The 25768-nt window shown below is 43.1% G+C and overlaps 2 protein-coding genes across 2 annotated transcripts in view; one reads left to right on the top strand and one right to left on the bottom strand.

Moving 5' to 3' along the window:
* LOC139924781 (transformer-2 protein homolog beta-like) overlaps nt 1-25768 on the top strand; it is a 319694-nt gene that overhangs the window by 18854 nt on the left and 275072 nt on the right. The gene's annotated exons all lie outside the window — the stretch shown is intronic.
* uggt1 (UDP-glucose glycoprotein glucosyltransferase 1) lies at nt 188-25768 on the bottom strand. Its single transcript, XM_071915966.2, has 40 exons — nt 25741-25768; nt 24935-25073; nt 23976-24055; nt 23458-23588; nt 23225-23337; nt 22906-23080; nt 21088-21184; nt 20906-20984; nt 20483-20583; nt 17987-18086; nt 17782-17842; nt 16286-16377; nt 15460-15610; nt 14941-15060; nt 14705-14790; nt 13822-13957; nt 13434-13565; nt 13153-13317; nt 12286-12406; nt 12045-12143; nt 11099-11193; nt 10310-10516; nt 9775-9906; nt 9472-9602; nt 9267-9362; nt 8774-8876; nt 8538-8617; nt 7769-7958; nt 7098-7256; nt 6791-6876; nt 6545-6629; nt 6100-6188; nt 5306-5410; nt 4996-5080; nt 4247-4429; nt 3410-3570; nt 3108-3222; nt 2552-2668; nt 1777-1927; nt 188-1509 (listed from the first exon to the last, which is right to left on the bottom strand). Exons 2-40 carry the CDS (start codon nt 25057-25059, stop codon nt 1490-1492), a joined length of 4554 nt encoding a protein of 1517 aa, XP_071772067.1. The 5' UTR covers nt 25060-25073; nt 25741-25768; the 3' UTR covers nt 188-1489.

Here is a 25768-nt window from a genome sequence, read left to right as displayed (position 1 = left end):
GCAACAGGATGGATTTACTGTGCTTCTTCTGGAAGGTTCCTGGAGGATATGTGCAGCAGCAGCAACACACTCAGTATATAGATGTGTACAGACCAGAGAAACTACTTATCTTAAGCCAAACACTATACTATCATGAGTAGAAATGTCTTTACATACATGTAAAAGCTGACACACGCGGAATTGGGTATTTAATTTTGGGGAATTTATTTAACAAAGAAATATGACAGCTAACAGTACAGGTAGCCAAAACAAAGAGATACAGAGTAGTTAGATGATCATGACAAATCCTTGGATATTTCTTTTTTATTACTGAACAGAAAATCTGATTTTTGTTTGGGACCAAGGTCTGATCTCATGACCGCCCTTCCCTAAACACAGAGCGGAAAATGTACAGTATATGATTGAATTAAATAGAAGCGGCCCGTTCTTCAGATTCATGTTGCGTCCATATAGCCTGAACTATCTTTCCCTGAGAGTTACACTGTGATATCCACTTTCCACAGGAAACTGGGGATTCGATCGAGCCTGCCCGTTTTTTGTTTGTTTAATGTACACATTAAAAACCAGTCCATGAGTGTAATTATTGTAAACAGATCTAAACAGTGTTCTACACATTTTCCACCTCAAACCGTCGTACTTATTCCCTTTATTTGTTGCTCAGTGTCTGGTATGATAGTGGTACAACACTCCATGCCGTCTCTATAGCTGGAGATGATTCTTCACAACAAATATCAATCTGTGAATGGGTCTACAACTGCATAAAATATGCAATATCCTATGTGTATTTGGACGCAACATTATTTTTTCCATACTCTTACAGCAATTCTCACACATTTTAAGAACAGAAACTGAGCAAATTTGATTTCCAATGAATTTCCAGACCTAAGTAGGAACCCTGTGTAAACTATACAACTGTCAACTACAACCTTTACCTAACCAGAGGAAAGCCTAGCATTTGTTTTCATCTCAATAAGTGAGTGGAAGTGGTTTGAGTTGAGGTGACCTCGACCTTCCTGCTGACAGATGGTTGGTTTGTCACATAATTAGGCCAAAGTTAACCAGCGGTGAGGCTTTCTCCAGAAGGATCATAATCAAATGGATTCATCCCCTTTTGTGCTTTGAGCCGCAGCCAAAAACAGGACTTCCAATCAGTGCAAACTTACACAGACCAAAATGTATTACAGGGGGGAAAAATCAGAGAGGAAAGAACTCATATTCATGATTTGTTTCACAAATACATTCTCACTGCCCACACACACACACACACACACACACACACACACACAAAACTCTTAAACCGCCTTCACGCCTGACCACTCTAACGCCCCTTCACACTGTATAAAAGAGAACAGAAAAAAAAAAGAATGTTTCAACCACTCTGGACTGGTTTGTGGTCAGCCTTTCAGCAGTCAGCCATGGAGTCTCTCCACGAAGCGGACTCTTTAAACAGAGTCCAATTCACCGCCTCATCACAGCCTCCGCTGGATCCTCACAACTCTGTGTGAACATCTGAGAGAGCGAGGCAGAGACGCAGAGAGAGACGGAGGGAGAGAGACAAAAGAGAGAGGGAGAAACAGATTTGTCAAGTTGATTGATTTGTTTATTTTCCGGCTCATCAATCAGCAGGACATGGTTAGTGTTCAGAGGGAGACAACAAGGGAGAGAAGGGGAGGTGAGAGCGGGTTCAGACACGTGAAGTTTTGTACATCTCGTTTCTATATAAGCGTACGTTCATTCACTGCACCTGCCTACTGTACGTCGGTGTGTGTTCAGTACCTGTGTCTTGCTGCTGCGCTGTGTGGTCTTCTGCCGCTCTCTCCTGGACTCTGGTCTGCAGCCGTTTGATCTCCTGGTCGTAGTCGGTCCACTCTGCCACGATCCTCACCGCCGCCTGCAGCTTGGGCTCCTTGGTCATGGGGTTGTTACACTATGGAGATCGGGGGGAAAGAGGGAGAGAAAAAATGAGGAGGAAGGATCAAATAAACTATGATTTTTTTTTTTACAGGCAGTCAAAAAAAAAAAAAAATCATTCTGTCACTCCTCAACTCTTTTTCGAGCACTTCACGCTTCAGTTTGTATTTCGCTGTTGAGTTTTGATTAATCACTTCCCGTTGGTGTAGAAGTGACAATATCCGACACCAGAATTTCAATAAGGCGAATCTATAGTGTCTCAATTAGCGGGGATGGGACGCTCTTCTCTGTTGCAGCTCCACTTTGTGATTTAAGCTGACAAGACGGCTGTATTACTGCATATAAATCTTGCCTAGTGCAGCTTTAAATAATCATTCTATGGTGATAGGAATATTCAACTAAGCATTTTGGACTCCATTTTTGGTTGCTTGTAATTTTAGATGATCTCCGTTTTGAAGTTTATTCTACTGTAACACATTCATCAGGGATGCAAATTTCCTTGGACACCCAAATCCTATTCCTTTCTAATGGAGATTCCTGTTATCCTGCTATTTTTTCTCGTCTTTTTTTCATGCATGTTGTCCTGATCTCATCCCTGATGTCTACACACACACACACACACAGACAGATTTGTTAGTACCAGGTCTATAGTCTTGGCCTTCTTCTTGGAGCTGTCGTCACACCAGGTCTCGCACCACAGCCACTCCTGAGGCAGAGACTTGATGGGCACCTGGTGGATCATGTTGTTGGGCAGATCCTGGAGAGAGACACAAACATCGAGACCAATGAGGGAGGAGGAGACGGAAACTGTTACACAGATTTTATCAATCAAACTTGAAAGGAGACGGTGGCTGTGGTTACACCTGCCATTTTGAATGCGACTTATCATCCAATCAAACCAGCCATTATGCGTCAGGTCTGGATGCACATAAAAAACTGAATTTGTTCCTATTGTCAAAATCAAGATATGGAGGATGTCAAGTTTGCATTGTGATCGGAACTCTACATTGCAATCCAGCCACAATGTGCATACAAGCCATGTAAATAGATGGAGAGAAGAGAAAGATTTAAATACATACAGCCACAGGAGACACATAACAGCTGTTTTCAGGCCAAGTGTGAACATACAACAATCTGATCTCATAAAATCTGATTTTAGGAATCAGATCCCAAAATCACGTCCAACGGTCACAGACCTGGTCGAGGTTGGACAGGCTGTTGGGGTCCTGGCTGAGCCCCTGGTACTGTCCTCTGAGCCGGTCTCCTGCTGCGATCTTGCGGAACTTCTTCAGGTCGACCACGTACAGGGCGCTGCAGAGGGTAAACGATGGCAACGTATGAAAAATGTATGAACGTATGAAAAATGCAGTGGGAAAGAGAGAGAAAAAGCGTGTCTTGTGTACGCGTGTGAGACGGCGATAGACTTTTAAAGTGCTGTCGAGACGGGACCGACTCGAGGCGTTACAATTCAGAACGGACCAGCTGGAGGTTCAGGTACCTGATGTGGTACTTGCGGCCGGCGAGGTGGCTCGCCCAGTAGCCCGACTTCCAGAAGCGATAGCCGTCCATCTCCCTCCTGCTCTCACAGAACGGGGTGTATCCATACGGAGCTCCCTCCAGGTCGAAGTCACGCAGCTCCTTCAGGTCCGTCCGCACAATCTGGAGGAGAGGAGGAGGAGGAGGAGAGGAGGAGGAGGAGGAGGAGGAGGAGGAGGAGGGAGAGTGAATGAGTGAGAGACTGAGAGAGGTAGAGGAAGAACAAACTACATGGGACACACTTCAGACTTCATTATTCCCAACAAAACTATCCCAATATGTGACATGTGGGTCTATAATAACAATAATTTTATTTATGTAGCACCTTTCTTAATACAAGTTTTCAAAGTGCTTCACAACCAGTAAAAACAATAGACAGATTAATTTAAAAAAAACAAAAAGAACATTTAATGTGTGTATCGCGACTGAACAATATTTTTCCAAACTTTTCCATAATATTTGTGCAATTCCCAAACTTGGAATTAATCCCAAACTGTAAACAATCTGAATTCATTTATCATACTTTTTAAGACTTTACAGATCTGCTTAGGAAGTCTGGCAATTATAACCAGCACCGTATTTTCCGTATTTTTAACCTTAAAGCCAGCTGAGTTATGCAAATTGATTTTGCTCCAGGTAGGAAATCCTATCCCAGCCACAGGCACTATTGCCCCTAACAGTTTCAAACAGTTCCCCATTCAACTTGAGAGAAGGATGTATAGAGAAGCACATATATTTGGACAGTGGCAGGATGAGTGATAATTTGAGTGTGTGTGTGTGTGTGTGTTTGCGTGCCAACCTGGTCTGCATCCACAAACAGGAACTTGTCGACAGCGAGGGGGAAGAGCACGTCCAGGAAGAGGATCTTGTAGCCCCAGATGATCCTCTGCTTCTCCGTCTGTTGGTGTAACCAGCGAGGCCATTTATACTGGACCAGCTCATACTGGAAGCCGTACTCCTGCGCCATGTGAGGGATGAACTCCTGCAGGACGGACACATACAAACAGGCCTGTGAGTGTGTGTGCATAACAAAACAGGGTTGTCTTTGCATTAATTTAGATGCAGTTACAGTTACAGCTGGGATTGTTATTTTGGACAGATCACAGACAGCACAAGTGTCCATATATCATGATGTAAATATCCAAATAAGAGCCATCCTTTAACTGCAGACCTCTCACATCTACAAAAAAAAAAAAAAAAACTACAGGAAACACTGATACACAATGACATCTGCATCAAGGATATGATGAAGACAACACCAAAAAGCGGAAAATGAAAAGAAAGTAAGAAAACAGGAATGACAAAAAGATGAATAGGAATGGTGTGTTCAAAAAAAAAAGTCTTGAAGCATATCAGAGGATTTATTCTATTTGTTACAAAGAGAATAAAAATCTCATCCTTGTTGCGTATATATTGCCCTGGTTTCCAGAACTCTTGTTTGAAGATAATGTCACACACAAACAGGGAAAAGCCAAACCAGTCGGTGAAAACCACATCGAAGTCGAGATGACAACTGTTTCAACGCAAACGCCAGCGGAAAGTGCCTACCTTGAAAGTCGGGGACAGGTAGTTCTTGAGGAACCAGAACTTGACGGGAGTTCTGGTGTTCTTCAGAACTGACAGCATCATGATCCTGAGAGGGAACGAGAACAAAGACCCCGGGTGTCAGCAGCGTTGGGAACACAAAGGAACAGAAACTCAAAAAGGACGAGTCACTGTGCACAACACAAACTAGCGATGTCATTTTTTCTTTTTTTCCTCCCCAAGTACTTCAGAAACACAACTCCAGCTGCTTTCTAATGGGAAACGACACTCTCCCTGTTTCTCGGGGCGTCCCGGTCGCAGCGCTGACGCTCACCTGAGGAACCTCTCGTACAGATGCCCCGAGGCCAAGGAGAAGATGTTGATCACATCGTCCTTCTCCTGCTTCGGCTCGTCGGTCTTCACTCCGCCTGTGAACCCTCTGAAAGAAAGAAAGAGGGAAAGAAAGAGGGAAAGAAAGAAGACTGATATGGTGAATGGCTGATAGATGCCTGATGAAATGATAGAGAAATATAAAAAGAAAGAAATATAAAGACTAAGGCTGCAGCTACACCTTTTAATTTTCAATGAATCTATTGATTGATATTTTTCGCTTAATCATTTGGTCTATAAAAAGTCTAAATTATGACAAATGCCCATCACAAGTTACCAGAATCCAAAGTGACGTCTTAAAATTGCTTAGTCTGACCAGAGTGTTCATTTCATAATGATATGAAACAGAGAAAAGCAAGCAAATCTTAGCATTTGTGAAGCTGTAACAAGCAAATGTTTGGTATTTTTACTTGAAAACGATTTATCGATTATCAAAATTATAATCGATTATTTTTCTGTCAATCGACTAATCAATTAATCAACTAATCGTTTCAGCAACTAATAAAGACAGAATGTGACTTAAACACCTTTTTGTCTCGTCTTTGTTTATATGTACTGGCATTACAAAAGTGTTATCACCATTTTACAGTGTTTTAAGAGTTGGCATGGCTAATGTCATGATGGAGTGTGTATGCCATGTTTTTTCCTCATTAATTAATTTATTTTTTCACTTCAGTCCCACATCTCTATATGCATGTATAGGAAACCAGAAGCAGGCAGGCTGAACCAAAGCCCCACCTGGTCAGAGATTCCCAGAAACTGGAGTCATTCTCCTGGATCCCATCGCTCAGCAGCTCCTCATTAAACTTGTCTGGTTTCTTCTGGACCTGATCAACAAACACATTTAAATCAGTTAGCTGACTGACCAATAAGAAAAGTGCTGGAGATGTGATTTATCTAGAGTTGACTTGAAAAATTAAAGACTTGTTTCTACCACTGAAAATATAATTCTCATCTGTTCTTCATTCTACAGCCATTTTGCAACCCTTCTAGTATGAATTTGGTCAAACATGGCACATGAGGAAAAGACTTGACAATAATTATGAGTCTTGGAACTGTAGTTTGGTTTAATTCATTTGGTTAACAAAACGGGGCGAATTAAAACAACCAACTGTGGTGACGGAGATATGACATTCCTACCACTGCTTTCCTGTTATCATCACTTTATTGCAGGCAAACCAACCTTGACTTTAATGATCCTGCTCTTGAAGTTGTTCAGCACCACAATAATATCATCGGAGTCTGCTGGGGAGTCTGTACCATCGTGGCTGAAAAAAACAGTGTGAAAGAATAAAGAACAAAACAGAAAATTAACTATTAGCGTGCAGATCCAAGGGTAAGAGCAGGGTCTAAAACATATATTTAAAAACTAACTAGAGATCTGACCTTTGTGATACAATGCTGCCTTTGGAACAAACTCTTTTCTCACCTGTAGATCTTGTAGATTTCGTCAGAGCGTCCCTTCCTCAGCTTCAGCATCCAAGCTCCTGGGTTGGCCTTCAACTGGAAGTAACCCTACAGAGCAGAACACAGGGGATTTATACTATTTGTTACAAAGAGAACAAAGAGAAATCCACAAATTAACAAAGGAATAAGCTAAATATTAACTAGCTGCAATGGGTGGAGAAGTTTGTCGAGGTTAAACTTTGGAGAATCTACGGTATTATACTACAAATTAAAAACAGCATGCTGAGAGGGCTGGAGTTCATAATTCAGAGATTGAAGAAACGACCTACCAGGTTTGCCATGACGATGGTGTCCACTATGACTGGCTCGGAGGCGGTTCCCAGGGTGAACTGGAGGCCACGAGGGGGCTGGCCAGTACTTACATCGAAACAGTGGCCTTCCAAAAGCAGGTGCTCCAACTCATACTCTGCTGCTACCACATTCTCCACCTGAAACCAGCAGAGGAAAAAAGGATTTAATAAAAACTGCCTGATGACACACAGACGACCGTTAGAGCAATATTTAAAACTGCTTTTGCTTTTGGAGAACTCAGCATTAACCTGGAGTTTAGAAAGCAGGATAGAGTGCTCATCAACTTCAGGTAGGAGAAAACAGATTGAACTACTGGGAATGGGTTAAAAAAGATAAATGAAAACCACCTTGAAACACATAAACACACTTTTTAACCATGATAGAAAAAGAAGAAAAAAAAAAGATAAGGCTTTGTGCACAGCATATACTCTAGGTCAAAAGGTGCTGGAGGCTGAAAGAAAGTCATCAAAACTTCAATACATGTATTGAATCCACAGTCCTGGGCCTTGAGTGTGCAGTTACGACTACACACACTATACTAACACTATCAATCCTGCATGACTGGAAAAAGAGAAAACGCAGCCAAGTCTATTCACAAACTTGCACACAGACGACACAGACCCACACACACACACAGAAAGTGTCGCACCTCCTCCAGGTAGATGTTGTCCAGGTCGTAGCGTGTGCGAACAGACTCCACCATCCAGCTCTCCGGTGTGTTGAGGTTGAGGGTGAAGAGGGGAGACTGAGGCATGTCCAAAAACTTGGCCAAGGGGCCGGGAGAGAAGCTACCGTCCGTCTGGAACGCCACCTCCGGCTCCAACACATAGCGGTAAAAACTAGAAGAGAACAGAGGAAACGCATTAAAAACACAAACAACTACCAGTTAGACTTTCATTATTCCCGGAAGAAAAGCGCATTTTGCTGGATTTTATAAAGGTATGTTCATCATATCATGCCATTTGGTGGATGATGCCTTTAAACGAAGCAGCATAAAGTGCCAGGGAAGTATACGTTTTTCATATGTGTAGCCCAGGTAGGAATTGATGCCCTAACCCTGAGTTAGTACCATGCCACTTTGAAGGATTCAAATCTAGAAAGAAGTATGTTGAGAGGTGAGAGTGAGAGAAAGCAGAGAGAATAAGTCCAACAAAATATAAAAAAGAAAATCCACTGGACTTAAAATGAAGAGAACTCTTCATTTTTTAATAAAAACAAAATCCAATGGACTTAAAATGAAGAGTCCTGGGGATTTTGTTTCTATTTTCTTGTTGGACATATTACTGCCTGGATGACTGAAATGAATCTACACAGACAGAGAGAATAAGGTAGTGGACATATGGGGTAGGCTTGTTGGTGTATAGGTAGAGATGTATGGGTTGTGTATTCACTCCACTGTAGTGAAACCAATGGCTCACCTCTTGAGAGGCATGTCAGAGAGTTTGGACTGGCAGTTCATGAAGATCCGCAAGTTGACATTTACCAGCTGCTTCAGAACCTGAGGGTGAGGAGAGCAGAGAGTAGAGAGGACAAGGAAGAGGGGTTAGAAATAAGATACAGCGAAGGTCAAGGAGAGGTAAACAAAAGGACAATAGTCCAGGGAATAAAAAAAAAATGCATCAACCAATCCAGCGAGGGACCTCATTCAACCTACCAATAGGAGGGGAGCTAGTTTCTGTGCATCCCTGGTGACGGGATCCACCACGGCAACCACATCAAAGTACACATCTCCCTCTGTAGGGCGGATCTTCACAGCACTGCCAAAAACCAGCCAATCAGTGACCAAGCAAATGTAAAACAGCATGTTGTAAGAGTTTCATGTATGTTACTGGCTGCAAAGAGGATGCACTGACATCACCAAATCATTGTGTTAAAGTATTTATTTTCACTTTTAAAAAGGGACAAATGGCAGAAAATGCAAACTATTCATGTTTGCCCAAGATGTAGCTATATTTTGAGTATAAGTTGAAGGTTATAAGAAGAATAAGAGACAGGGAGAAGAAATTACACGTTGAAAAATACAGCTACATACAGTGCAAATAAGATCTATCCCTGGAGATGAACTGATCATTTATTATCATCCATTACAGTAATAATCAAATCCTTTGATTTGTTTAAGTGTAATTATTAAAACTGTGTTGTCCTACCTGTAGCGGTCGTCAGCGAAGCCATATTCCACCCTGGCCTCTCCTTTGGGCTGAGAAGACAGCAGAGCGTCGACCTTCATCACAAGGTCACTGGCCCTAAGAGAAATCAGGCGTTAACTCACACAATATTACACAATACGCATAACGCACGATCTGAAAATGTTACTCTGTGAAGAAGCTGTGAAGAAACAGCCATGTGAAATACCTGTCCTCCTCAACTCCAAACTGTTGGACCTTGCTTTTGATTCGCTCCCCTGAAGTCTTCAGGATGATGCTCTCCAAAAGGAGGAAGTCATCCTGGTTAAAGACCTCCTCCTCCTCCAGTGGACCTATGATCTGTAAGCAAGGGGAGAGCAGCGCTGATCTCTATGTTATGTAAGTGTGGGAAAATGATAAATGTATAGATTTACTGGTAAATACAAACTATATTTGCCCGAGATGTATCCATATTCTAAGTTTACGGTTATATATAAAGAATAGGAAATGTGTGTGTGTGTGTGTGACTCACTCTTCCATTGCTGATGACTGCTCTCTGTCCTTTCTTCAGCTTGAGCACATCACGACAGTAGGCAGCGTGGGAGAGCAGGAAGTCAAATTTGGGACCTTCATACGCACTCTTGAACAATGACACATCCATACCCTGAGGGAAAGATAGGCAATTTATAGGCAGTGGATAAGAGGGGAAAATGAAAGGACAAAGGAGGAGGGGTATAGGTATGTAATGAGATGGCTTGTGGGAAAAAATGAGAAATTCAATGTTTCAACTACAACAACTGAAGCAAACATGACAATACTGAACTGTTGCAGCAGTAATGAAATCAGAGGGAACACGTGTTGAATGTTTGTGATCCCATACCCATTAACTTAGGATACTGTGCTGATCCAAAACCCTTGGGAATGGTTATTTGTCATTATCCTTACAGAAAATGTGAATTAATATGACTGGAAATACATTGAAATCACAGGTCATTTGGTTCAGTGGTCAGTTCTGATGTCTGTCTTTCAGATAAGTGAAGTTCTCCACCCCCCCCCCCCCCCCTCACCCCGACAGCGAACTCTCCGACGTCGGCTCCCCTCTCCAGGGCCGCGGCCGTGTCTTCCTTGGCCATCTTGGTGATGAAGTTCTTGGCGTTGTTGGCGGTCTGCGTCTGCATGGCAGCCCAGATGGCCCGCGCCACGCGGCTCGTCTCGGCAGACGGACTCGCTGATGGGTTGCTGATCATCCCCAGTCGAACGTTGTTGCTGGTTTTCTGTTGTACAGCAGGTGAAGTTTGGTCAGAGGGGATTTGTTATTGCTTTGAGACTAAGAGAGAATAACAGAACAGCTGCTCCTGCCAAATCCACTGGTGACAGACAAACTATAAAAGCAACAGAAATTAACTTTCCAGGGATGTTTTTGCATTCTCTAAATGTACCTCAACATATTTTGCCACCTAGTGGCTATGGTGAGGTATGACTGAGTAGATATGACTGTGTAGAAACATGTAGGCCAAAGCACCCAGCGCTGTGATAAGCTACTGTGACCTACCTTTCATGTGTTGGATAAGAAGTGTGTGAAGTGGTGCGGTAAAGGCATATACCATGTATGTTATGTGGATAATCTATAAATTACCTAATGAGACACCAGGATGCCCTTAAACTGCATGTTTAATCTGTAATATACAGTCAAGCCTAGATTAAAAAAAACATTCTATCAGTAAGGTGGTATGGTATAACCATTCCACTTCATGTGTCCAGTGTCTTTTCCAGTATCATCCATTATCCACCTACACTGTAACACAGTCTCACTAGTATTCTACTATATGAGATGGTACAGTATGGGTGTTTCGTACCATGTGTCGGATGGCGTGGTAGAGGAGCTGGCGTCCAGAGGGCTGGTCGAAGTCTCCCACCACCCAGAAGGTCACAGGACGGATGTAGCCGTCATCTGACAACCACAGAGAAAGAAAGACAGGCTTTAAACAACATTAAATATTAAGGTTATGTCACACAGGCGGCTATTGGAGGCGAAGGAGATGGGCCACATTGCCTTCAGCAGGGATGCATTTTGGTAAATGAGACAAAAATCCATGTGGATAGCATAGTGGGCTGTAAGGAACAAAAGCAGTATTTCATAAATAAGTCAGTTGTACTTTTTGCCTCATTCTTGCCTGTGTATTCTTGCTATTCTCTGCCCCAAATCGTGCCTGTGTATCAGAGCCTTTACAGCTTTGTCCTTTTCTAAACAGTAAATCAAACTTCCAACATCTCATTCTCCATGCAGCTGGGACAAATGGTAGAATGGACTGTCATGCAGTTAAGCAAACTGTGTTTTACCACTCACACTTCACACCCTAAAACACAATCATCACATGCTTAGTTAGTCATTTGTGTCCTGTGAGAAACGCAACACAGGTGGAAGAGTGGTGGTGGATTCACAAATGCATCAAAACACTGCCAGCCAAGTAATTCACACAAAGCAGACGAAAGAGAGAGAGGAGGAAGAAAGGGGAAAAAACGTGGTGGAAAAGGAGGGAAAGATTACCATGCCTATTGGTGGCGGTCATCCCTGACACCGGGAAATTAAAGAAAGAGAAGAAAAAAAGGAGAAAGAGGAGGAAAAAACAAGAGAAGGGCAGAAAGGAGAAATACACAGAGGGAGTATTTAGGCTTGAGAGCGACTGAATCATCCTCACTCTAGACACACTGATCGATTGAAACTACACACTCTTTTCCATTCAATGTTTGCTTTTCATCTGAGCACTGAACAGATATCACGAGTCTGTCCTGCACACTTACCCTTCTTGGTCATGTAGTTCATGCTGTTGGCCACAGCGGTGCTCTTCTCCTTGGTGTCCAGAGCCAGGAAGCGAGCGTAATCGTCTACAAAGTGGTTGTCTGCGGAGAGGACGAGAAGCAGGGTGAACAGGAGAGTGTGTGTGGTGTGTGTGTGTGTGTGTGTGTGGGCAAACAACGCTAACGGTTGGATTGCCAAGATGTAGAGGTTACTGCAAGTATGTGTGTGTGAACATGTACTCACTGGTATCGGACAGGTCCAGGTACGTTCTGCTGGTGGACAGCACCCTGGAGTTGATGCGAGGAACAACGTTGGGCTGGTTCATGATGAAGTCCACAACGTCGTGATCTGTGGCCAGCTCGCCCTAGGAGCCACGCATACAGGATCAGGATGTTATCGCAATAATTCCCAAAAGGCCGTTCTTTACTGCAATTGTGGGTACGACCGTGATGCAGACGGTACTGGGCTGTGCCACCTTCATCCCCGTAATCACAGTAAAGAACGGCCAGGTATTATGGCGTTTACACAACAGTTACTGGATGCTTGTGCTTGTGTGCTTCTAAGCAGTTAGGAATAAAATAAAATAGGAGAAAACAAGAGAGATCACCAACTAACGCCCTGTTCACCACTAGAACTGGTATGGCAACCAATAAAACATTGCCAACGGTGCTTTATGGGAAGTGTAACCCCAGCTAGAATGTGTTGAAATTACCTGTTACAGTATTTATGCATGTCAAGTTGATAACTAGAAGAATTAGATGCAGAGCCAAGGTGTATGTAACTGTGTCTGCACAGGCATACATGCAGTCAGTAGTAAAAAGTAAAAAGGCTGAAGTTAGTTTTTTTTGTCTTTGCTGATGACTCATCTGCAATAAAACATTGATTTTGCATTAATGATGAATTATGAAGCAAAAGTCTATTAGCTGCTGATTATGGGTCTTTATTGACCCTCTATGTTAAGCCATGATGAAACAATAATGTGAGACTATGATGACACCAATAAAAACCCACTTAAGCTCACTGCCCCACTGCTGCTGCCAGGGACTCTATATCAAAGTATGTGTGGGTGCCAGTGTGCGTGTGTGTGTGTGTGTGTGTGCACTAACTCACCAGGTAGACGGCTCTCTGGTAGAAGGAGGTGGTCTCCAGGATCTTGTGCATGGTGACGGTCTCCAGCTCATCCGGGTCCAGCTGTTCTCGCTGGTAGGGCATGCCGTTGTACATGACCACAGGCAGCGGGCCGACCCCCGTCTGCTCATAGTAACCCCGCCCTTCCTGGAGGAGGAGACATGAAGTATGGTTTCATATCCAAAGAGAAATAGTTTATTCCACCAAACTGGTCTAAGCCTGTATCAGGGCACAGCGACGCCACGCTCTGTCCCCCCCCTCACCTTTCTGTTGCTGTCGTAGCTGGAGTCGGCTCCCAGGATGCTGCTGACCTCCACGTAGGGAAACCTCTTCTCCAGCACCTTCACCACGTCCCCAACACTCAGCTGTCCACCGATAGGCACACGGCTAAACATCTGGAGGGAGGCGGGGAGAGCAGGAGGGAGAAGGAATGAACACAAAAGAAGGAAAAAGATGGGGGAGAGAGAAAATTTAGGGATCTCTGCTTATCTACTCAATTAGCTTCAGAGTCACTGGTGTCAAACTCATCCGTATTATTTTATCACACGACAATAAAGACTCTCCACACTGTTAATTCTGTTCTCATCAGGATAAACTGGAGTTATACTGGGAGTCGGTCCTCATCTCAATGTTTGTGAAAGGTTGACTCACCGCGATGACGGCCTCGAAGGCGCTCTGGCTGTCCACCTCGTCACAGATGTAGTTGTAGGCGCGGACCAGCGCCACGCCTGCATCCTGCATCCCGTCTATGTCGTCTCCGTCTGACACCACAAACACCAACCCTATCCTAAAAACACACACACTAAGTTTCTACAACCGCTTGGACTCTGACTCTCACTATAAATATAGCGCATAATTAAAATGCAGAGCACATATGGTCTGCTTAATCAGTATTCAAACAAACTGACCATCCCGAGATGCCACGGGCACGGAGGTATCAAAGGTCTCCCATAACCTGCCTGACAAAACTCCTAAATGAAAATGGATTTTAACTTGACTATTTCCCGATGGGCTGCAATTGTGTTGCAGTTTGTTTTTTAATTTCCCTGAATTTCATAGTAAGAGCAGAGTTACTGAGAATTTTAATTCAGCAAGTGTCTTAACTGTAAACCTGCAATATGCTGCAAAAATTACCAACAAAACAAAATGTATAGAGCAACGTATACATCATTCTGCACTGGCCGATGTAGTTTTAAATAAGTAAAAAGTTGGGTTAAGTATGAGCTCAATATAAATAACCAATATAAATCATAAAACAAATGATATTACTTGCTGAAATAATAATAAATACCTCTAGAAATAATCCTATATTCATGTAACTTAAATTAGTCTGATAATACTTTAATGTACAATATATTAAGAATTTATCATATTTTACCTTGTGAGCAAACTATTTCACAAATAAGGTGGGTAAATAGAGTTTAGGCAAGTTTACCCTCAATTACAGTCCACCACATCCCTGATGACTGAGACAACACACACAATCATACACATACACACACACACACACACACACACACACACACACACAAACCTCAGTGGGATGTTGTTAGTGTAAAACATCTCTGCAACACTCAGCAGCTCAGCAGAGTTCTCCTGGGTTGGGTCCAGAATGATCACCTGGAAAACACACACACACACACACACACACACACACACACACACACGCAAGCACAAGCACACGCACACACACAAAGTTGTTACTATTTTCCACAAGGATTCGGACCCATTTAAATTCACAAGGTGTTGATTAATTAGGCGTGGACGCACCAGATTGTGGAAGTTCTTGCGGATCTGCCTGATGACTCCGGGGAAGGTCGGCCTGAGCAGCTCCTGCACGTTGTAGGGCCATGAGCTGTACCTATGGTCCGTCTCCAAGTTATTAATCCACTACAGAGGAAAGGAAAGCGGAGAGGAAATGGTTGAAAGATGGTTGAAAGAGCAGCCTGGGCCTCAACAGCATACCAATGGCACCAAGAAATTACATTTGACTGCTGGTGAATGAAAAAGTCACAGCCAAAAAAGTAAGCTCCTCAGGGATTAAGAAAAGCATTCTTACTCTCCAACCGAGCCTCATGTATTTCAGAAACTAGTGAATATGTTTTACACGGGTTCATTGAGTCCTAGATTCATGATGACATTTACATAACACACAGAGCAGAGACTAGTTTGACCGTTGGTTTACTGTTCTTTTTCATCAGCAAAATGGCTGGTACACTTCAGGATGCGGTCATTTGTTGGGACAGGGTCAGGTTGTGTGTGTGTGTGCGTGTATGTGTGATTTCTCACGTTGATGGCGGGGTTGCGGATGTCGACGGCGTAGTCGGAGTCCGAGGGCTGGACGTTGAGCTTCAGGATGTCGTGGATGTACGGCGTCTCGATCTGCAGGGAGCGCAGGCCCTCCATCACCCTCGCCTCGCTGCGCAGCACCTCAAACACACTGCAGGCGGCGAGGGACAGGGAGGTGAGTGTGTGTGTGTGTGTATGTGTGTCTCTCTACATGTGAGCATGACTGAATGTAAACACGTGATTATGGACTGTGTGTGTCTGTCTACATGCGAGAACCACAGTGTGAGAAAGTATCAACGTATGCCTCTATGTAAATGTTTACAGGCTGTAAGTGTGTTCGCAAGTGTGTGTGTGTGTGTGTCTGTATCAGAATCAGAGTGTGAGAGGGAATTAAAATATGACTATATATGAATGTTTGATCATAGGCTGCATGTGTGTGTGAGAGAGTGTGTGTGTGTGTGTATATCAGAACCAGAGTGTGAGAAAATGAACATGATTGAATATAAATGTTTGATTATAGGCTCAAGTGTGTGTGTGTGTGTGTGTGTGTGTGTGTTAGAACCAGTGTGAAAGAGAATTAATGCATGACTCAATGTAAATGTCTGATTACGTGTGGGAATTAAGAGTGGGAGAGATGCATACTTACATACCAACTGAATGATAATATATGCTAATATATGATAATGGTGTATGATTATGTGTGTGTATAAATAGCCTGTACTGGCCGCCAAATATGTGGAATATGTAAATGCACTTGTAAATAATATGTGCTGACTGAGAGATGATGTCTGTTTGCATGTGTGTGTGTGTGTGTGTGTGTGTGTACCTGAAGATATCCTGTGTATCCAGATCTATGTGCAGCCCATTGATGAACAAGGCTGAATCCCCGGGCTGCAGCCCCAGAGTTCCTTTGAAGAACTACAGAGAGAAACGAGGCGAGTCAACACGACTAAACGTCCTGTTCACTTCAAACCCTTAAACTCCTCATTCGATTCCCGCTGAGCAGACCGCCGGGCTGCAGCGCGTAACGTCAAAGCGCGTCGTCGCGTAGTCGACGGCATTGTAAGAACTAGAGGCAACAGTCAACACAGAGCCGTAATGAGGGAAGTCGACGGCTCCAAACGAGCACTGACAGCTCTGTTTAAAGTCAGTCTGTTTAGAGCAATCACACTTCACACTAAACAAATCTAATTAATAGAGAAAGGGCAAGCATGTGTGAGTGTGTGTGTGTGTCTGTAATGCATGTGTGGCTGTGAGAAGTTCCGCGCGTGTTTGTGTGTCTATACAGGCAAAGGAAAGCTCAGAGTCGTTTGGCACAGTCAAATCTCATTACAGAAAGACAAAGACATCAGATTAATCATACTCCAGACACTGCAATTACAACAAGACATGATTAACACAAATATTGTTCATCCTACTTAAACACTCTCTGTGTGTGTGTGTGTCAGACAGAGAGAGAGAAAATATCGGTGCGAGTGCGTGCGAGTGCGTGCGAGTGCGTGTGTCCAAACTACTTCAATCAATAATCATTTCTCGCTGCAGGACTCACTGAGCCTGCCGAATGAATCACCGATTCAGTAATTACGACGTTTGCTGCCCCCCCTCCCCTCCTCCCCCCTCCTCCCTCTCCCCGCACCCCCCCACCCTCCAATCCAAACTCCTGTCTGTACACAAAGATAATGCATGCACAGCTTTGCGAGAGGGAGGGGCCGGGGTGGGGAAGAGGGAAAAGGAAAAACATATGACAACAAAAAAAAGGAGTGATTGCCTTTTCCATTAGCGGGGAAAAGCCAAACACATTGTTGGAAGCTAAACTCTTTTCAAACCAGATGTTGTTTACAATTCATCACGTAATAAAAGTGAAAGGAACAAAACAAAAAAGCAGGAAGGCCAGTCCTCATTTTGTGATATTTCCCCGAAGACGGCTGAGAGACTGAGAGGTTGCGGTTGGTTGTATCTGTTTTCCCTTTTTCTCCTTTATTGGATTATATTGGTAAACAGCTGCGTGCTGAAACTAGGTTGTCCACTAGACATCACAGTCAGCAGCTAGGGGGAAAAAAATCCTTGCATGTGTGATAAAGATGAGAGACAGAGGAACGGAAGAGAGACTAGTTGAGAGGGATGAAGAAATCAAACCGCCTACAGGGAAAAAGCTGTCCTTCAGAGTCCGGGGGTTTACACTGGATGCTAATCTGTCTGCTGTTTTCCTCGCTGGTGGCTGAAGGTTGTTTGGGAGGAAGGATGGAAGGAGGGATGGGGGAATAAGAGATGGAAAGAGGGATGGGGGAATAAGAGATGAAAGGACGGACGGATTCTTCTTACCTTCTGGTTCTCCCCGATCTCTTTGCGGATCTCAGAGTTGACCACTGTTTTAGTGATGGACCTGTGGGGGACAGGGCAGACTGAACTGTAAGACTGCAGACTGATCAATATGCAGTGTAGTATCTTCATAGCTCCTTTTAGTGTGTGTGTGTGTGTGTGTGTGTGTGTGTGTGTGTGTGTGTGTGTGTATGTGTGTATTCTATACCTAGCTTTAGTGGGGAAGTTCTGACTGAGGTCCTTCATGACGTTGAGAGCATCGACAGGAGGAGCAGTGAGGATACGAGCTGCTGTCTGGAAACTTAGATCTATAAGAGAAAGGGTGGGGGTGGGGGTGGGAGGATGGGTGGGGGGGTGGGGGGAGGAAGGTGGGGAAGAGATGGGTGGACACAAGGGGCATAAATAACAGGGTGCACTCAAGAGAATGTGCAGAGAAAGACAAAATGAAAAAGAGTTTTGACAAGCTAACACCAGTATTGGAATTCGCTGTAGTCTGTGCTGTGGATAAACTCAAAAAGAACGCACGCCCAAAGGCACAAATTATCAGCCCATGACGTTTAACAGAAATGAGGAACGGACGTCCTGCTGGCTCAGCGGTCTAAGGTGCGTACCATGTAAAAGCATCATGCTGGGCCTGAATTTGGCCCAAGGGCCTTTGTTGCATGTCATTCCTGTCTCTCTCCAGTTTGAAATATCTTATAAAAAGGTGAAAATGCCAAAAAAATGATCATAAGAAAAAGAAAGAAATGAGAAACAAGAGGCACTGGAGCTGCCTATAATCACCATGATATATTAAGCATCACCAGGTATGCTACTTAGGTCATTAATTAAGCGAATTAATGCATTAATTAGCAAATATTGTCTTCACATGGGTGGTATTACTATGACCTCTGTATCTTAAAAGATTAAGGTGTTATAGTAGTTTCAAGAAAAATCTGTTTTTTCCTCATTAATACACAAATTTATGCGGCAAGGTGCTCCAAAATCTAATCATATCATCTCCTCTACAGGGGGAACCTGTGGTGTTAGTATAAAGTTTCCGTCTACACACAGACGGCGCCATGATGACATAATGTCCCGCACCGTGCACCAAGGTGGCGGGACATAAAAACTCTTCTTCTCCCTGATGGAGACATACTGTATTCTCAAGTTGAAAAATGTGAGAAAATATGATATAGCTTTTATTTGCATGGAGAGAAAGAGTGCAGTTGTTGGTGTAGTCCAGATTATTTCTATGCAGCGAGTGGCTCTGTAATGGAGTTGTAGCGAGTGTGATTATTAGCCCCTGGAGGTCTTGCTCTCTTTGTAAACAGGCAGAGCTAATGAGACCCAGTGGGGTAGAAGATAAAGATAAGACGCCCGCAGGACAGTCGAGCTCAACTAATTCCCTTCAATCCTCTCTTCACCACAATCAAAACAGCTTCATGCTCACGCCCTGACCACACCTAACAATAATAATAATAATAATAATAATAATAATAAACATAAAAATAATCTGTATTTATACGAAACTTTAAAAGCAGAGTTGACAAAATGCTTTACAAAAGGGTATACGAACCATGAATAGTAAAAAAAGATAAAAAGGAGATTAAAAAAAACGCGCTCAAAAGAAAAAGTGGTTAAAAATTAAAAAGAAAAACATAAGAAATTAGACTAAAAAGTGGGTAAAATCAAAAACATTACATGAAGCAAGTATATGAAAGTGTGTTCAAATAAATACTTAAAAAGATGATGTAATCCTAATCCATAATGCATTGATGTAGCTGCAGAGTTCTACTCAAGGATCTTATGGCTCAAACGTATCCAGAAGACATTGATCAGCCGCCGTCATTGATCATAGTATTAGAACAAAAACTTTCTTTGCAACTTTGATTCACTGATGGAATGTTTTCATCATTAAAGCAACACAAGCCAACATTAATTTAAATGTATGCATGTATCATCACTGCATAAATCCAACTATTTTCAATCCTTTTCCCCTACAAGGGAATAAAAGTCCGAACACACTTGAGCCCTGATTGTAGAATCTCATCTGTACCACGAACATTTAGATCGGCAGTGAAGTAAATCAAATATCCACTTTTACCTTTGACAAGGAGGTTATGTTTTCACCCGTTAGTTAGTTAGTTAGTCTGTATGTCAGCAGGCCATCTCAGAAACTTATGAATGGATTTCCATGGTATCTGGTAGACAGACAGGCCTTGGGCCACAGAACAATCGATTAGATTTTGGCGGTGATCTGAATCTGGGATTTATGCCAGTAGACGATTATCGGTTTTTAGCCTTAACTACAAAACTAACAGAGATAGACACTTGATTGAAGGTTTGTTTGCAGGGTCAAAAAAATCAGATTTAAGCGATAGGAATGATTGTCTTTGGGTGCAACAGCAAGTTGGAGAATTGTTTAGCATTGGCAGAGGTTTGCACGCCATCTAATTATTTTTGTTAGCCTGTTGTGGTTTTAGGTATGTCAATATTTGTCCGACTCTGCTGACAACAGTCTGTTAAGTGTAAGAATGACTAACTTTTGTAATGCCAACAGGCGTAAAGAGAGACTGGTAGCAATTGTCCCCCGTGAGTACCTGGATGGCCTGTTTGAATCTATACTGCCAGTCATGTTTAAAGTAGAGAGCGGAGTAGGACAGAAAAAAATGTATTGATTGAGAAAAGAGGAGATGAGAACATGAGTTGGCGGAAGACCCACCTTGCATTTGCCAGACTTTGAGAGGTGCCATTTCATTGGTGCTTTCCACCAAGTGTTTCCTCAGCTCCTTCAACTGTTCCTTCAGCTCTGGGTAGAGAGTCCTGGTGAGAGAGTGAGAGACAGAGACAGAGACACAGAGAGAGAGAGAGAGAGAGAGAGAGAGAGAGAGAGAGAGAGAAACAAAGATAGCCAGAGGGTGAGAGAGAAAGAGAGAAACAAATAGATTTGTCAGGCTCATTGATTGATTTGTTTATTTTCAGGTTGATTTATCAGGGAGAAATGGTCCAGGTCAGTGCTCAGACAGAGGAAATTGGAGAGGGAAAAAAGGGGGATAAAGTGAGGCTTGGCAGTTTGAGCATGATGCAGCTAGTTGGAGGTTATCCAGGTCCTGAATATTTATCACAGGCTGACACCATCACTCACTTCAGTTTGCCAAAAAGGAATCCCTGGACCTCGTCCACTGGATCGTTCTCTCCTATCACCGTAGCGTTCACCTCCGCCCCTGAAACCGCAATCAATTAACTCATTATTCATATCAGGACTCCTCTGGGTTTACACGATGTTGGGTATGTGTGTATCAGCAGTGTGTGTGTTTGTTTGTGTACCTTGGACTTGTGTGTCGTCCTTTGCCTTGTACTCCTGGTTTTTGATGGCCAGCTCCACTCCATATCCAGACAGATACACCTTCTTACTGCTTGGATTCTGGTGGGAGAGAGAGAGAGCGCGTTGTAAACAGATGAGAGGGATCCAGATTGTGTTCAGACAGAGCTTGAATGCATGTGTAAACGCACCCAAGAGGCACTGTAGATGGAGGGCAATTCAGCAGTCGAAATAATTTCATTGTAGCAGCACTGACGGCAAATTTAACAATGTTTCCAATCCATATACAACTAAGTAAGCAGAAATAAATTTCCGCCCAAGTGGCCACTGTTGTTGTGTAACGGACTGTATTAACTTGTTATTTGTATTCATCTTCATCTCTGCCGTGAAAAATGATTCTCACTTGCAGAAGACAAACAACAAACACATGTGCTTGCTGACTAGTTTGACAGCTTTGAAGTACGGAGGACCAGCTGTTGCTTGCTAACTGTTGAAGACACTAATTGCCCCCTAATTGCCCCCTCTGTTTTGAAGTAAAAGAAAAACAGCGTTAAGTGTTGCAACCTCTCTAGTGCCCAAGATTTCATGCTGAAGAGACAGATGGTAAGAATAATTTAGTATAATTGCAAGGAAAACTTATCAAGCATATTTGCATGTTAGGGAAGAAGTGAACCAACTTCAACTTGAGTGTGGACGTTGGAGATGCATTCTTCATGCCAGGTGAAAATGAGGATCCATTAAATCTGGTTTTAAAAAACAGCAGATTTTTTTGCCCTTTCTTATCCAGTGAAGGACGACTGAGCATCCATGTGCTTTTTCCTCAGTGTTCACATTTCATGATTTAGACACCACACACACACTCCACACCCACTACAACCTCATGCCCTCTGCACGCCGATATCCCCTGCAGGGAAACTAACTGACTATTATTATTGCACCACTACTGCCCCTAGGACTGTAGTAGTAGTGTGCATTTTATTCTTAGTAGTACTGTGTATTTTATTTAGTTTCTTTTAGTATTTTACAAGGACTACCTATTATGTTGATGACTGAGTCATGATTGTTTTGTGGTTGTCGTATTTGTCTTGTCTGTACACTGCACAAACGAAGTTCCTCACGGAAAATAAAGTAATTTGAATTTGAATTTGAATTAGTCTAGTTAAGGCTCAAGACTAAAAACATCCAAGAAGAACTGGAATCTGATTTTTCCAAGCTACACTACATAGGTGCTTTAGGTAAATAAGTTTCCAATCTTCATTAGATGTATGTACAGTTGTTTTTACATCAATATGCATCTTTTATGTGCATTGGCATTTTAAATCCCAAGTGCAAATAGCGAAACAGATAAATCCTATCCAGGTACAATGTGCATTTAAGACAAATGCTACTCTAATGCATAATGGCGGTCTTAGCGTATAACAGTTTCTGCCTCAGGAATATAGATTTTCCATTGCTCATATTTTATTACATGTATCTCATTCTGTCCAGTATAACTTCCTTATGTTACACTGAACCAATGGTCACTCAATACACTTCCCTCTTCAACCACATTGTATGCCAAGCTGCTCTAACATACATAACCATAAAATATTTAATGTTGAATGTAACTATGTGATATGTATAGTCTATTGTCCCTAGTTTGTCTTGAGCTATCCCATTACACTGTATGGGAAGTCCTGTTGTCCTTGTACCAGGTGTGTCATTATGAACTCTGAAAGTGTGAAACTGTGAATATGACAAATTCCTGAATTTCAATTATATTCATTAATTAAAGTTATTCTTATTCTTGTGTGATTCTCTCTTTGAGTGTGAGAAACACTTACAGCCAGGTAATGGCGGAGCACGTAAGTCACCAGGCCTTTGTCGGCTTTGGCTAATATGACTTGGTGAAGCCTCTGGAATTCCGGTTTTCCAATCTCAGCATACAGGATGACAACAGGAGCGTCAGGATTTGAGCCTGGGAACTTGTGATCGCCTTTGAAAACGTAGGGCTTAGCCCTGAAACAGAGACAGAGGGATCGGAGCAGGGAGGGTGGCGAACAGAGGGGCAATTAATTTTGCTTACATTGATCAATCCAAACACCAACCAATATTTGAATGATATACCACTCTTACGCCTGACTTGTTTGTGTCTGTATTTACCTTTCAGGCGCTGTTTCCAGCAGTGCCGCCAAGCTTTCTGTATCACACGTCTTCTCTCCATGGACGCTGAAGAAGGCAGAGCAGCCAGAGGGAGGAGGCTCATTGGATGCAATCTAAAAAAATTAAGAGCAGCGGGATGATTCACACATATACAAACACACTCGCAGGGATATGGCCTCCCACACACACACATACATGCACACACACACAAAATCAAGTCATCCTCCTGGTACCTGTTGGAGGGAGTGTACTGTGGCGGAGTAGGCTCGCAGAGAGAGGGCGAACTTGAGCATGTTAAGCTGGACGGAGCTGAGCAAGGCACTGGCTCTCTTCACAATCAGGTCATAGTAGGCCTGGTCTGTGTCTGCATGGGGAAAAGACACACACACACACACTTAGAAGTAATAAGAAATGTGTCCCCAGTGGGTTCTCCGATATCGGAAAACTAGTTTCCTCTCCCTCCCTTCAATTGTTTAACCATGCTTCGAGGAGTAACTCTATCACAGCAGTTAGTGTTTAACTGTTCGAACACAGACAGACACACACCTAGACACACGTACACACACAAAAATATGGTTGGTGAAATTTCAGCTCTACCATATCATGTAACTGCTTGCATCAGTATCTTGCCAAACCACTGACGCTACCATCACTGCCAAGAAGCTTGCATACACATCATCAATTCAGCTGCTCGCAGCACAGAGACTGAAAATGAAAACCAGTGCAGACAGAGTGGCTGAACCAGCTTTACCATCATGCTCTCCTTCTATGTTCTGATTGGCCTCCACAAAGTCCCAGAACTTCTCCTGGCTCTCCTCTGCCAGGAACTCACTGAGGAAGATGAAGGTGGCAGAGGGAGAGAAGAGAAAAAGAGTGTCAACCCAAGGTGTAAAGGATTAAACCTTTTACTCAGAATAATCAAATCCCAGTCCCAGATAGAAGCTGTATCAAGCTTTGATATAGATAGAGCACCAAACAATATTTAAAAACAGTTGTAAACACAAAATGAAAACTGTTGCATAAGAAGTGCATGTATTACATAAACATTATTACATATATACAGCATGTATGTGATGTTAAAAGCTATGGTTCAGTCAACTAGCAAGGCAAAAACCCTGATGTGAATGTTAAAAGAGATTCAGGCAGCTTATCAGCTAGGGACCCGGACCCGGAGAGCCAAGATCACATTCAAATAAAGAGATTATTAATTAGGTCCATATAGCACAGTGGGGACTGTATAGAATCTATACTTAGTACTTACTTCATTCACAGGTGGCTTAGGACACTCAGTTTCCAGCCCTTAACACTAAGTGTATTTAACATCAAGGACAAATTCCCCGTACATATAAATTAACCTGATGACGATAGTGAGTCTGATAGACGTGGCTTGGTGCCATATATAATGATAATTATAACAATGTGATACAAAATTAATCTCCCTGGGGAAATTCTCTTTTTGCTTTCCTCAATCCAGAGAAGTCAGAGCCCAGAGGGTCAGCGACAGAACAGCAGCCCTGGAGCTTTAATGTTTTCAGTGTCTTGCTCAAGGACACTTCAGTGAGGCAGATGTTTGCCAACCCAGGTCCTTCAGCTGGAGGACAGTCCCTCCAACCACCCTACAGCCCCTCTGGATATAGCCTAGATCTGCATTGACAATGTAACATCAGGTGTAATGTGGTCTAAAGGTTTGTGTGCTGTGCTGTACTGTACCTGGCCTCCAGCAGCAGAGGAGTAGAGGCCCATTTGGTAGTGAGGGTGGTGGTGACGGCCTTGGAGTCCGCAGCCCCGGACACTACAGACAGCAAGGACAGCAGCAGGACCCACAGAAGCCACATCCTCAACCCTACGACTGGGGAGAAGGGAGGCAGACAAAAGGAGGGAATTAGGGGCAAATGAGATGATGGGAACGGTGTGAGAGAGACACAGAGAGAGAATAAACAGAATGATGAGGAGGAGGTTTCATGTGGTTGTTATTCATTAGAGGGGTCATCATAATCCTACTGATACCCTAAAGTATTAATCTACCGTCTGGGTGCACTTGCGGGGGCCTCACTAGTAAACAAAAACCACCAGGAGCATCGTCCAATAGGAAGGTTCAGCGTGGCTCCTCCGTCCAATGAGCACACAGGCAGGACATCCGGTGTGTTTCAATGACAATCCTCGGATCTGTCAGATTAGCCAGGTAGCTAGCTCTAAACACCAGCTAACTGCCTGCCAACTGTAAGGAACAGATCACATATCACGGTCTTTAGCGGTCTGCTTTGCTGTAACGTCCGTTAACTCCAAAACACTTCAACAGTGAGCGAATTTAAGCTAACGCTACCTTAAACGTTAGCCAAAAAGCCACTGTAGCTTGCTAACTCTTACCGCACAAAAACCTAAATAACCTGATTTAACTAGTTTCTGTTTACTCGCAGTCCACCACCGATGCAGTCTATAAAAAAACAGTAAATACCCGCGGTGAATAAAGTCGTTAATAGTTTGCTTGCATAAAAAAATGAATGATATATTCTCACCACAGCCGGCTTCGTAGCTTCCTGCAGT

This window comes from Centroberyx gerrardi, chromosome 17 (genome assembly GCF_048128805.1).
Source record: "Centroberyx gerrardi isolate f3 chromosome 17, fCenGer3.hap1.cur.20231027, whole genome shotgun sequence".
NCBI classification, from domain to species: domain Eukaryota; kingdom Metazoa; phylum Chordata; class Actinopteri; order Beryciformes; family Berycidae; genus Centroberyx; species Centroberyx gerrardi.
The sequence above is the reverse complement of the archived record's forward strand: the minus strand, read 5'-3'. Positions and strand labels throughout refer to the sequence as shown.

What these genes read in the sequence shown, in the direction of transcription:
- uggt1 (XM_071915966.2), bottom strand. Translation starts at nt 25,059, where the DNA reads ATGTGGCTTCTGTGGGTCCTGCTGCTGTCCTTGCTGTCTGTAGTGTCC. An exon ending in TTCTGGGAATCTCTGACCAG is followed by an intron (nt 5,411 to 6,099) that starts GTGGGGCTTTGG and finishes TCTTTCTTTCAG; the next exon opens with AGGGTTCACAGGCGGAGTGA. An exon ending in GGCCGCAAGTACCACATCAG is followed by an intron (nt 3,223 to 3,409) that starts GTACCTGAACCT and finishes TACCCTCTGCAG; the next exon opens with CGCCCTGTACGTGGTCGACC.